A 14,280-nucleotide genomic window follows, 5' to 3' on the forward strand; every position below is an offset into this window, starting at 1 on the left:
ATATTTACTAAAGGATCATGAAAACAGATTAAAAATTAATTGAATACTAACTAGGGTAATTTTAAAGAATGCGTAGGTCAAAGAACAAATCATAGAAGAAAATAATCTTATGAAAGAGAATGATAATAATGAGATATCATGCCAAAACTTATGGGATATAGCAAAAGCAATAATCAGAGGAAAATATATATCTTTAAATACTTACATCAATACAATAAAGAAAGAACAGCAAAGAGTTGGATATACAGTTTAAAAAAACAGAAAAAAAGAGCAAATTAAAAATCCCCAATTAAACACCAAATTGGAAATTCTGAAAATTAAAGGTGAGATTAATACAATTTAATGTAAGAAAACCATTTAATTAATAAATAAAACTAGGAGGTAGTTTTATGAAAAAACCACTAAAATAGATAAACCAGTGGCTAATATGACTTTTAAAAAGAGAGATCAAATCACTAGTATCAAAAATGAAAAGGGTGACTACACCACTATGGAAGATGAAATTAAAGCAATTATTAGGAGTAATTTTGCCCAATTATATGCCAGTATAAGGTACCATCTGAGTGAAATGGAAGGATACTTACAAAAATATAAACTGCCCAGATTAACAGAAGAAGAAATGGAATATCTAAATAAATCTGTTTTAGAAAAAGAAATTGAACAGGCTATAAATTTTTTTGTAAGAAAAAAGTATCGGGGCCAGATAGACCTACAAGGGAATTGACTAAACATTTAAAAATCAACCAATTCTAATATTAAAAAATTTATTTGGAATGATAGAGAAAGAAGGAGTCCTTCAGACTCCTTTTATGAAACAAGTATGGTGCTAATACCTAAACTGGGAAAAGCAAAAACAGAATATCAATATGAAAAACTCCCCTATCAATTTCACTAATGAACATTGATACAAAAACTCTAAACAAAATACTAGCTAAAAGACTACAGCAGTGTTTCACCATGATTATACATTATAATCAAGTGGGATTTATACCAGAAATACAAGGCTAGAAAAATTATTAATATAACTGACTATATCAATAACAAAATCAACAAAAATCATATGATTATTTCAATAGTTGCAGAAAAGGCTTTTGACAGAACACTCATTCCTTTTAAAATTAAAATGATATGAAGCATCTACCTAAAATTACCAGTATTATCTGTAATGAGGATAAGCTAGATACCTTTTCAATAAGATCAGAAGCGAAGCAAAGATGTCCATTGTCACCACTATTATCTAATATTTTACTAGAAATGCTAGCAATGGCAATAAGAGAATAAAAAGAAATGGAAGAAATCAGAATGGAAAGGGTGGAAATGAAAACTATCTCTCTTTGCAGATGATATGATGGAATACTTGGAAAATCCTAGCGATTCAACTAAAAAATTAAGAATTTTAGCAAGGTAGAAAGATGTAAAATTAACCCACATAAATTACTGACATTTCTATATGTTTCCATCAAAGTCCTGCAAGAAGAGAGAAGAAGAGATATTTCATTTAAAATAACATAGACAATACAAAATACCTAGGTATATGCCTACTGAAACAAACCCAAGGATTACAAACACTTTTTAAACAAATAAAGTCAAATTTAAATAATTGAGGAAATATTAATTGTTCATGGGTGGGTTGAGCCAATATAATAAGAATGAAAATTTTACCTAAACTAATTTACTTACTCAATGTCACCCCAATTAAACTACCAAAAATTACTTTATTGAGCTGGAAAAAATAATAGCAAAGTTCATTTGGAAAACAAAAGGTCAAGAATATAAAAGGAATTAATAAAAAAATGTAAAAGAAGGAGATCTCCAGTAATAGATCTTAAACTATACAGTTTAAAAGTTGTTACTGGCTCAGGTACTAGCTAAGAAATAGAATGGTGGCTCAGTGAAATAGAGAAAGTGTACAATACACATTATTAAATGATTATAATAGTTTCATGCTTGATAAATGCAAAGATTTAAGCTTTGGGGATAAGAATTCACTATTGGGTAAAGATTGCTGGGAAAGTTGGAAAGCAATCTAGCAGAAATTAGGTATAGCTCAGTATCTTACACCATTTACCAAGATAAGGTCAAAATGGATCTAAAACATAGACATAAGGGGAGATATCATAAGTAAATTAGAGGAACATGGCACATATTACCTATCAGATTTATGGATAAGAGAAGAATTGCCGAATATACAAGCATTGTGGCATGTAAATTGAATAATTTTGATTCCATTGAATTAGAAAGGTTTGGTACAAATAAAACCAACATAGCCAAAATTAGAAGGAAAGTAGAAAACTGGGGGAAATTCTTATAGACAGTTTCTCAGATAAAAGCCTTATATCCCAAATATATAGAGAACTAAGTCAAATTTATAAGAATATGCATCATTCTCCAATTATTAAATGGTCAAAAGATACGAACAGGCAGTTTTTAGAAGAAGAAATCAAGTTAAATATAGTCACATGAAAAAGTGCTCTAAATCATTATTCATTAGAGAAATGCAAATTAAAACAACTATGCCTATCAGATTGGCTAAAATGACAAGAAAAGGAAAATGACAAATGCTGGAGGGACTGTGAAACAACTGGGACACTAATACTCTGTTGGTAGAATTGTGAACTGATTCAACTGTTTTGGAGAGTAATTTGAAATTATAAAGTTATAAATTTATAACTTATAATTTATTACTATAACTATACATTATAATTAAAATTTATAATTATAAAGTTATAAAACTCTGTATACCCTTTACCCCAACAATACCACTATTAGGTCTGTTTCCCAAGGTGATTAAAGAAAAAAGAAAAAAAAACTTTTATGTTCTAAAATATTTATAGCAGTTCTTTTTGTGGTGGCAAAAAATTGGAAATGGAGGGTATGGATGCCCATCAACTGGGGAATGACTGTAAGTTGTGGTAAATTATTGTGATGGAATATTACTGTGCTGTAAGAAATGACCAGCAGGTTGGTTTCAGAAAAAACATGCAAAGACTTGCATGAAATAAGGCAGAATGAAAGAAGCAGAACCAAGAAAGCATTGTATATAGTAACAGTAATATTATTTGAAGAGTAACTGTGAATGACTAAGCTATTTTAAGTAATATAATCATTCATATCAACTATGAAGAGCTTATGAAGGAATATATTATCTACCTCCAAAGAAAGAACTATGTATTGAAGTATTTATTATATGATTCCATATATATAGGTATATATGTGTATATGTATGTATACATATATGTATGTGATACACATGTATGTACACACATGTATACAATGTTGGACTCTAATGTAGGTTTGGGAGGGAGGGAGGGAGACAGACAACTCAGAACTCAAAATGTAACAAACAAATTATTAAAATTATCAAAATAATGCAGATTAAACTTAGAATAGATTGAGTATTTTTTTTTAAGGAGAGCCATTTGTTAAACATTTGCCAGTATACCCCTGAATGTTTGAGACCATCTCATCCAACCATCTGGACAAATGAGGAAACTGAGAAGTGAAACAACTTGCCTGGGGTCACATAGTTAATTACTAGAAGAGTTAGAACTTGAAGCCAAGTCTCTTGGTTCCTTTTTTTCCTTTTCTTTTTTCTTTCTTTCTTTTTTTTCCTAACATGCAACAAAAACCTTTATCAGCATCTGGCTCAGCTGTTCCTGAACCTGCTAATCTCAAAACTTAATATTAGGATTTTGAAGAGCTATAAATGCAAAACAGTGCTATCACTGGCAATTTATCCTTTCATAATTAAATCAACAGCCACCCTTAAGAGGTTGGACCAGAAGGGGGGTAGATTCTTTCTGGATGTTGTGGTCAGATAGGGAGCAGTCATCTTCCCATCTCTTGTCTGCAAACAGGAGCCTCTACTGGCCAGGAAAGATTCCCTTTTTGTCTTGAATTTTGGGCTTTACACTCTCAGTAGTGTCACTGGGCTCTGCTCCTTGGTCCTGCCTGTCAGAGTCTTCCCAAAGATCTGCATACCCCCTCTAAGATGCAGGAGCAGATGGAGGGTGGATTATTTCTGGTTGCTGTTGTTAGATGGACTGGGGCCATACTTTAGCAGCTTGCCCGAAAACATGAGCCTCTGTTGGTCAGGAAGCAAGAGATGAGATGTTGTGTCTGGGAAATAGCAAGTAAGCTGGTTTGGCTAGAATACTAAGTGTGTGAGAGGCAGTAATGGGAAATCATTTGGAAAGAGGTGAATCCAAGTTGTGGAGGGATTTGAGTGCCAAAGGAGTTTGTATTTTATCCCAGAATAGCAGAAAGACATTCAAATCTCTTGAACAGGAGAGCAACATAGTCAGATATGTGTTCTAGGACTTTCAACTTGACAACCAAAAGGGTGGATTGGAGAGGGCAGAGACTGTGGGTGGGGAACCCAATCCGGAGGCCACTGCCATAGTCCTTTCTCTTCCTGAACTCTGGCCTGAGCCTCATGGGCCTGGGGCACGGAGCACACAGCCTAGGGTAGGTTTACAAGACCCCAGGGCTGGCTGTTTGCACAGAATCAGATACCACGAAGGAAGTTTAACACAGGGACTGCCTTCACCAGGGAAGTGAAATTCTGGGCTAGGAGGCCCCTTTAATATCCCTACAAGTGACTGCTTCCCCCAGGGTATCCAGAAAGGCTGGATACAGGCTCTGACTCTCTGTGATATGTTCCCTGCAGAGGAGAAGAAAGAAGCCTCCCGAATAAAAGCTCATCTTTGGAAGCTTCTTTCCCCACAAAGCCTGCTGGGCAGAGCCCACAGAAGTGCCTGGCTGGACAGCTACCAGCAATATCTGGAGGAGCTGGGAGCCGGGGAGGAGATGCAGGCTAGGGCCATGTTGCTTCAGCTCTGGGCCACTCAGGTGAGTTTGCACGCATGTCTAAACACTCCAGCAATCAATCGGTGAAGATTTATTAAGTGCCTTCTCGAGGCCAGGTAATGTGCTAGTCACTGGGGGCACGAGCACAACGAATGAAATGATCCTTCCTTCTAATGAGCTTACGTTCTAATGGGGGAGACCACAAGTACAGAAATGTAGACAGCATAAACGTGAAATGAATGTGTGCAACTAGCTAAATAAAGGGTGGGCTGGGAGAGAGGTCACTAGCAGTTGGTGGAATCAGGAAAGGATTCATGCAGAAGCTGGTGCTTGGGCTACATCTCCATGAAGGGGAGATACGGAGACCTGGGAGATAGCCAGTGAAAAGACTGGAATGGGAGAAAGAGTGTCCTGTTTGAGGAACAAGGAAAAGGCCCCTTTGACTAAATTTCACAGTTCAGGAAGGGCAGTAATGTCCAGTGGGGATGCAAAGCTAGGCTGTGTTGGGTAAGGCTGTAAAAACTAAACAGAGGAATTTACATTTTATTCTAGAGGCAAGAGAAAGCCACTGGAATTAATAATGACTGTATATGGTTTGCTTTCCTCATACTGACTGGATGAGACAGGCAACATATGTGTTATTATCTCTCATACAGATATGTAGTTTGAAAAGGTAGGAGGATTTTAATAGATAAATAGTCTTAGTATTGTTATGAAAATAGTTTTGACCCCAAGGTCCCTTTAAAGGGCTCTCAGGTGTCTGCAGACCACACTTTGAGAACCACTACATTGACAGTCTCTAAGTGCTCATCCATCTATAGATCCTTTGGTTTAAAGAACTAGAGAAGTGGTCTGCTCCCCAAACCTTGATGTAGAGAGACTTGCTACTACCATGGCCTCACCCTTCTAATCCTGTATCAGGGAAGCCTCTAAGAATGGATGAGGCCCATCTGCTGCTGGCTGTAGCTCAGTCCCTGAGGGGAAATAAAGCCCAGAATTGATTCCTGCAACAGAATGCTTCATGGTCTTGTCTCTGGGCACAGCCCTCTCTCCTCCTCTCCCCCTCTCCTTCTCCCTCCTCCTTTCCTTTCTCCTCCCCTCCCCTTCCCCTGCCCTCTCCTGTCCCTTTTCCTTTCCCCTTGCCCCTCTCTTCAGAAGAGGCAGAGAGTGTTCCATTTCATTCCTGGATAGGTTATTCCCTGACAGAGCAGAATATTTTCAAGTTTCTTCTGTAACCATTAACACTTAATGTAGATAGCGGCTGGCAAGGAGGCAAGGTTTTGCTGTAAGTGAGTGGGGGTGGGAGAGTGAGGGACTGTGTTTAATTGGATCCCTGGTGGATGTAATCAAGTCTCCCATTAAGGTCTAATTACCTGTTCTACAAATGGTTCATCGTTTGTGGATTATTTTGTGAGGCTATTTACTTCATAGGGGTAGCTGTAGTCAGGCTATAATCCTACCACTGAAATCTCTAATAAAATTTTCTTTTAGAAATCATTATGGTCTTTTGAACAGGGTAATAAAATAACTTCATTCAAAAAAGCCACTATAGCCATGAGAACTCAGAAGAACTTTTGGGTAGCTGTAGTAATATTAAATTCTGAAACCATACCAAGAAGTTAAAAACAAAACATTCCTTCTAAGAGGAATACTTTCAAGATGATCTGCCCATATCCTGGGTATAGTTAAGGGTTTTTTTGTTTTGTTTTGTTTTAATGAAAATTTTTTGGAAAACAGGAAAATAAATAGGCAGCAGTAGCCCAGGCCTGTGATCCCTGTTAACTGAGGAGGCTGAGGCTAGGGGGTTTCTTGAACTCAGGGCAGTTCTGAGTTACCTTGGGCTAAACTGATTAGTTGCTCACGTTGTGGCTGACCTAAATATGGTGAACCTGCAGGAGTGTAAAGCTGCTGGGCTGCCTAAGGAGAACCAAACTTGCCCAGGCCGAAAACTGAACAAGTCAAAGCTTTTTTGCTGATCAGAATGGGAGCAGGCCTCTGCACTTCCAACCTGGGTGAGATAGGGAGGCAGAGAGGAAGGAAGGAAGAAAGGAAGGAAGGAAGGAAGGAAGGAAGGAAGGAAGGAAGGAAGAAAGGAAGGAAGGAAGGAAGGAAGGAAAGAATATTAAATTTAGTCAGATTATAATTTTTATATGGAAAAATTTTTAAAACAGAATAGTGATGGTTTGTTAAAAAAAGAGAGGAAAAAATAAAAGTATATTGCATATTGAAGTTCAGAAATGGATCACCTCAAATCTGCAACAACCCTGCTCAGCTGAAACGATGAAATCCTGATGTGATAATCAAATCACCCTTTAAGTTGTTCCATTTCAATGTCTGACTCCAACATCTTGTGTCTACTATAAGATCTCTATGAGAGAAGACCTTGCTAAAGAATGTGAAAATTCAGCAAATTGCTGTCTGTTGTTCCCTTGGTCTCTTTCATGAAAGGGGTCCCAGGGAGTGGCAGGCAAATTTATGGGCTCATAGAACTTGGAGTCAGGAGGATTTTCAAGAACATCCCCTTCAAGTCAATCTAATTCAATAAACATTTATTAAAAACCTACTATGTGCCAGGCATTGTGCTAAGTATTGGAGATGCAATTAATACAAAGACAGTCCCTGCCCCCAGGGATCTTATAATCTAATGAGGGGAGACACCACAAAGAAGGAGGGAGGAAAGTGGGGTGGGGACATCAGGAGTGTCAAGATATTAGGAGACACCCTGTTTTCCAGAGCTAAGGCCCAGAAAGCAGGCTGTACCCTGAGCTTGGCAGAACAACAATCCTTTGTGCTCACCCTCTGGATGAACTGATGGTCCCTGAGCTTGGGCAAACACCAGCATGAAGTCCTGCTACTAAGGGTCTTTTTGTGACTGGACAACCTGGCCTCACTGTTGCTGTTGTGGTCACTACTGCTGCTATACTCCACTTTGTCTAGCCACAAATATATAAATCAAGGTTCAGCCACATTAAAGCAGGTCCCTCCGCTAAGGGCAGGACCCCAGCACATGTTTCTAATCTGCCTCCTTGCTTGCAGGCCGTTTCCCTCACTTTGAAATTAAACTTCTGTTTGATTCCTGACTTTCCTGTCTCTAGCCTGCTCTGTTTGTCTCTGGTCACTCACGGGTTAGAGGCCAGTTTGGTCCGGTTGACAGGAAACACCCATTCATTTATTTTATAGAGGAGTAAACTGAAAGCAGAGAGGGAAAATGGCTTGCAGGACCAGAGATATTGAACTGAAAGAACACTAAGAGGTCACTGAGTTCAATCTCCCCATTTTACAGAGGAAGAAACTGAGGCTTTAGGAAGGTTAAGTTATTTTCTCAGTCTCTCAGTGATAGTGAGAGGCAGAATTGAGATTTTAACCAAGTCAGGGGTGGAGAACCTCCAGCCTCGAGGCCACATGTGGCCCTCTAGGTCCTCAAGTGAAGCCCTTTGACTGAATCCAAACTTCACAGAACAAATTTCCTTATCCAGACTTCACAGAACAAATCCCCTTTATAAAGGGATTTGCTAATAAGATAATAAATAATCATTACTCTTGGTAGTTACTGTTTGCATGTGGAATAGTTACTATCCACATCAGTGAAGGGAGTGCCCATCTCCAGTGAAAACATAACTCTTTTCAAATAATTATGCTAATTGACATTTATATTTCTCTAGATTTAAAAGGTTACAACTAATTTCTCTCATAATAATTCTGTGAGTTGAGTAGGGCAAATGTTATTATTCCCATTCCACAGATAGAATGACTAAGACTCAGGGAGGCAGAATAAGTCAAGATGCATAGTTGGTCAGCCCTAGTGGCAGAATTCTAACTCAGGATTTCTGACTCATGTTCTTTCTGCTACCCGAAAGAGAGACAGCAAGGTGTAGCAGATACCATGCAGGACTTGGTGTTAGGAAGACCAGAGTTCAAATCCTGCCTCAAACACTAACAAACTCTGTGACCCTGGACAAATCACTTATACCTCTCTCAGCTTTGGTTCATTTGCTTTTCAGTAAAATGAAGTAACTGGATTCATTGACCTTTAAGATTTCTTCTGAATCTAAATCTATGATCGTATGAGCCTTTCCTAGAGTAGTATAGGTGACTTAGTTATCAAAGGGTAGACCAGTCAGGAAGTCAGGGATTCAGGACAGACAGAAAGAGGAGTCACTACCAGTCATAACAATCATGGAAGTTGAGTTTAATATAAATAAGGCAAAATTCTATGTTAGCCAGGGCTTTCTTTTAAACTCCTTATAGGGGGAGGGAGTTGTTCCAGGAAATGAACAATCCTAAATATGTAGGTAAGGACATTGTTCCTGACTTGGGGGTGGTAGGCAGGAGGGTGGGTTGGGATGGGGGGGGCGGGGAGTGATGGGGAAGTACTTAATTATAAATCCACTCTAGAGGTCAGGGAGGGATTAGGAGGATCTTGGGGGGGTGGGGAGGCCATGGAATAACCAGTAAAAAAATAATGGCTAGTATTTATATACTCTTTAAGGTTTGCAAAGGACTTTACAAATATTTGCTCATTCAATCCTCACAATAACCCTGGGAGGTAGGTTCTATTATTATCCCCATTTTACAGATGAGGAAACTAAGGCTAAAGGAAGTTAAGTGACTTGCCTAGAGTCACACAGCTAGTGAATGTATAAGACAGGATTTGAACTCACATCTCCTTGACTCCACCTCCAGCATTCTATCCACTGTTTTGTCTCTCTTTAACCTGAGCCTACCCTCCCTTTCTCAATACCTCCGCTTCTTCCATGGGTTAAAAGTCAATGAAAGGCTTAGGAAGTTGGAGGAGACAAGCAGGGTCAGAGCACTTGAATCTACAATGTAAAAGGGCCAGTTAGGCCTGCAGTTCTGAGGAGCACATGAGAGGGAGGCTATTTCCATCTCCATTTTTAGAAGATTGGTCCATCTGGGACTCCCTTGGGCAGAAATACACAGATCCAGCACCAGTCAGCAGTAGGTCTGGGTGATCAATATGTTGTAGTTAGTGTCATAAATGATGAAAACTCAAAAAGAGATGCCCAGTTCCTTCCATCACGTCCATCAACTTTCATTTTCCTCATTCTTTTCCAGATGGTTTTTAGCATTCAACCTAATGTCACTTGCCTCAGAAATCTGATATTCCATGACTCAAGTCCTTGACGGATGTCCCCAGGAGTTTGAAGAAATCATAGGGGGAAGGGTTGGCCATTACTCATTACTTTTTTTTTTTTTTTGGAGGACAGAGATCAGTGGAGCTAGATGGGAGCTCAGAAGAAGGTGTGACCTGGTGACATTTACCATGGGAGGGCATCCTTATCTGGTCAAAGGACTGGAGTTTGGGTTCAAAACCAGACTCTGATACTTACTAACTTTTTGACCTTGGAAAAGCTGTTTAATATCTTTGATTCTCAGTTTTCTCATCTATAAAATTAAGCAGTGGGAGTAGGTAGCCATGGAAATCCCTTCTAGTCCCTAGATCTAGGACCCTCTGTTCCTATGAATATAGAAAGTCAGTGCTGGAGGGATCGTAGAACATAAATCATGCGATAATAATGATGATAGTTAACATTTATATAGCACTTCCTATGTGCCAGGCATGGTGCTAAGTGCTTTACCATCATTATCACATTTTATTCTCACCACAGTCCTGGGAGGTAGGTGCTGTTATTATCCCCATTTTACAGATGAGGAAACTGAGACAAATCTCAATGCTGGAAAAACCTTGAGATCATCTTGAACAACCTAAAGGAGAAACCACTTGCTGATTTTAGAGTGGTCTGGAACCTAGGTCCCCTGACTCCAAGGCCACTACTGAATGAATGAAAAAAAAATTTACCAAGCTCCTATTGTATGATAAGCAATATCCCATGTATTCTTCCTTTTTTCTGAGGACTAAACTGAAAAATGGGCCTCCAGGGTTTAAGATTAGGTTGTGATCAGTCTGGTTTGATAAGGATGACCTCCCTGAATAAATGTCACCCATACCTGGTATGGGTATGGGCACTCATATACACATGGACATACACAAGCTGGGTGGAGTGAGGTTCCAGGCTCTTCTTCTTTCTCCTCCTCTCTCTCCCATGACTCATGACTACAAGCCTTTCCCTGGAAACAAATGAGTGACCAGCTTTTCACTTTATCTGATTTTTTAATGAAAAAGCAGCCACCCTGTTTGAAAATTTGGAGTGGTCAAATGATATCACAAGTAGCTTAAGCAGACAGTGAATTATTGATTGCTCATTCTTATCTGATAAAAAGGGATCTGTAGGCAAGGTTAGAGGAGGAAGCTAACCTGTGAGATCCAGAGCCTCAGGAACACTGCTCTCTATCACTTCCATGGGTCCATGTAGAAGCAGGCATGCACACAAAGACACAGAGGAAGTAGAGATAAGGACAGAGCTTGGGCAGGTAGGCAGATAGGGGGCTGTCCAGGGTGCTTTGTCCACCTCTCGGTACAGGTGGGATTTCTGAGTCTGGGCCAAGCTTGGCATTCACCAGGTCTTCCTCCGTCCTATTCCTGAAGGGTGGGCTCTTGGCAGCTTCTCGAAGGTTGTCTCATTATCCCTTCTTCCTTTTCTGGTTCCTTTTCTATCCTTTGTCTCCCTCCCTGCCAGGAAAGATGATTCAATAAATGTATTCACATAGGAGACCTGGATCACCGTCCCATTCTGACACTTGATCAATGACTTTGGATGAGTCATCCTGATCCTTGGTTTCTTCTTCTGTAAAATAAGGGAGTTGAACTCAGCCAAGGGTTCTTAACCTTTTTTTAAAAGGGTCATGAAGTGCTTTCTCCACAGCAACTTTTGAAGTTGTATTTTTTTTAATGAATTTTGCTAATTCCTATTTTGTTGTTGAGAAAATTCAGCTATAGGAAATAATTTTCCATTGGACAGTCTGGTAAAGAATCCTATGGGCCCCTTCTCAGAAGATTTTAAAATGAAAACAATAAAATATGTAGATTACGAAGGAAACTAATTATACTGAAATAGTGCATTATTTTAAAATACAAATAAAATTGAAATATGAAATGAAATATAGAATACTTTAACACAAGTTCACCTCCCCCAGGTTACAAACCCCAAATGAGGCTGCTAGGTGGCAAGTGAATAATGTGCTGACTCAGGAGGACCTGAGTTCAAATATGCCCTCAGACACTTATTAGTTGTGTGACTCTGGGAAGGTCATTTAACCCCAGTTACCTCAATTAAAAAAAAAAAAAAGAACCTCAGGTGATCTCTGAGCCCTTTTCCAGTTCTAGCCTGCTTGATTCTGAAGTCTTGCCTATCTTTGGCATTCTCTTTTCCCTTACTACTCCTACCTCTACTTCTATGCTCTGAGTTCACTTCCAGTCCTAACTTTCAATGTTCCAAGACCTCTTCTAGTTTTGACATTCTATAGCCATCGCTTACAGAACATCTGAGCACTTCCAGCAATGGCAAACTCACTGCTTTCTGAGACAGTCCTTTCTAAGGTTGTTAGACAGAGACCCCTATAGCCCCTGACAACCCTTCAGATGTAGGAAGGCTGCTCTCATGGTCCCCCCGATTCTTCTTTTCTCTAAGTGCCAGTGAAGGGCAAAAATTGTTAATTAATAATAAACACCTTTCACATCTGAATAGCATTTTATGCTGAGCCCTTTCAAACATGTTATAACAGCAAAAACTCACATTTACATAGTCTTAAAAGAGGTTTACAAGACATTTTCCCCACCAAAAAATCCTGTGAAATAGGAAGTGAAAATATGATTATCCCCATTCTACAGATGGAGAAACTGAGGCTGCGAGTGAAGTGACTTGTTCATCATCCTATGTAGCTAGTTAACTCTGAGTCAACATTCACACCTAGCTCTCCTGCCTCCTGGGCAAGGGTATTTCTCTGCTATACCATATTGCTGTCCCCTAATGTTATCTAAATTACTCCTTATTACCACCCCTGTAGGCTTTAGTAATATTTGTTGTTATGCCCATCATATAGATGACAAAACTGAGGCCCAGAGAAAAGAAGTGATTTGCCCATAGATGGTCACACAGATGATTAATATCAGTCCAGAACTCTTTTCTCAGATGTTTTCTTAGCTCTCTTTGAATGAAATCAGTCAGAGAAACAGGGACAAGAATCTTTCCATCAGCTGCTTTAGAGCTAGGGGCCAATGCCCCAGTTTGGTCAATGGCTCTTCTACCCAGTGTCTCTGTGCCCACCCCCTACCTCGAGCACAAAGGCCCTGTCAGCTGTCCTGTTTCTGTTCCTACCACCCACTGCCTCTAACGTCCTTCGAAGCATAGTTCTGGGAAGACATCAATAATTCAGGGGCTGCAGTGATAGATGCTGCCTACCTCTGAAAAGCCAGCTCCCAGAAGCCTGTCTGGGGAATTCACCACGCTGCTGCCCAGAGCTGTGCTCTCAGCCTGCTGGCCAGGGATATTTGATTGGCTCAGGAAAACCAATCTCAGTGGGAGGTGAGAAGTGGATGTAACCCATGTCTTTGAAAGGGGAATTTGGGAGTACTTTAGATTCCAGGCAACTCTTGACAGTTTTCACTAGCGGAAAGGAAAGCAAGGTAGATCATAACAATCTGACAATGATAAAAAAAATGCAGAAAATAGCACCCGTGAAACATTTAATAAATACACAGAAGAGTAGAAGAACATTCAGCAGGGCATGTAGGTGAACAGAGTTGCTTTGCTACTAAAGCCATATTAAATTTAATAGAGGATGGTTACTGAACCTGTGACTTCATTGATATAAGCAACTCCCAGGGCAAGAAACTCCTTCTAACAAAGCCAGACATCACTTCTCTGTACCTCATCACCTTCGTCATCAACTTGTCGTCTAAGAGAGTTGCCTAGGGCACTGAGATATTAAGTTAGCATTGCACACTATGTGTTAGAGATGAGACTTGAACCCAGTGTTCCTGACTCCAAGGTTGGTTCTCTACCATGCTGGCTTTTCTTTTTTTTTAAAGAGACTATGCCTTCTTCCTGTGCTTTTTTTTTTTTTTGAGTCTGTGACTTTCTTTGGTAGGGTTTTTAAAATTTTCTTCTGAACTTAAGAAATAAAACAAGCATTTCCATAACATAGTGGAATAGAAAAAAAGAAGATGGCACTTGAAACTGCAAATTTATTATGTACAACTTGCTATTCCTTTAAAATATAAAGTTATCGTGTAACTTTCTTTTTTTCTTTTCTTTCTTCCCTTCCCCCCTGCAGCCCAAAAGATGGCTACTATTAGACACACACACACATATATGTATAATCTTTCTGTATGTGTATATGTAAAATCATGCTGTACATACTTCCATTTATCAATTCTTTCTCTGGATGCAGATAACATTTTTCTTTGTAGGTTAATAGAGTCCTTTTTAGTGAATAGAGTCATCCACAATTCTTTTTTTCTATTTTTTGTATATTGAAATATTCATATAAAATTCACCAAAAAAAAGAAAAAAATTTTTAAATGTCCATTTCTATTAGATTTTATTTATT

At 39.1% G+C, this 14,280-nt stretch overlaps 1 protein-coding gene across 3 annotated transcripts in view; it reads left to right on the forward strand.

Annotated features, from left to right (window-relative positions):
* Positions 1–14,280, forward strand: part of PTGIS (prostaglandin I2 synthase) — a 67,067-nt gene that overhangs the window by 25,074 nt on the left and 27,713 nt on the right. For all 3 annotated transcript variants that reach the window (XM_072633590.1, XM_072633587.1, XM_072633588.1), the window contains exon 6: positions 4,670–4,851. In XM_072633590.1, the coding sequence (XP_072489691.1) occupies positions 4,670–4,851 (182 nt within the window). The remainder of the gene's footprint in view (positions 1–4,669; positions 4,852–14,280) is intronic.

The sequence above is a fragment of the Notamacropus eugenii genome, chromosome 1, assembly GCF_028372415.1.
Source record: "Notamacropus eugenii isolate mMacEug1 chromosome 1, mMacEug1.pri_v2, whole genome shotgun sequence".
Taxonomy (NCBI): Eukaryota; Metazoa; Chordata; class Mammalia; order Diprotodontia; family Macropodidae; genus Notamacropus; species Notamacropus eugenii.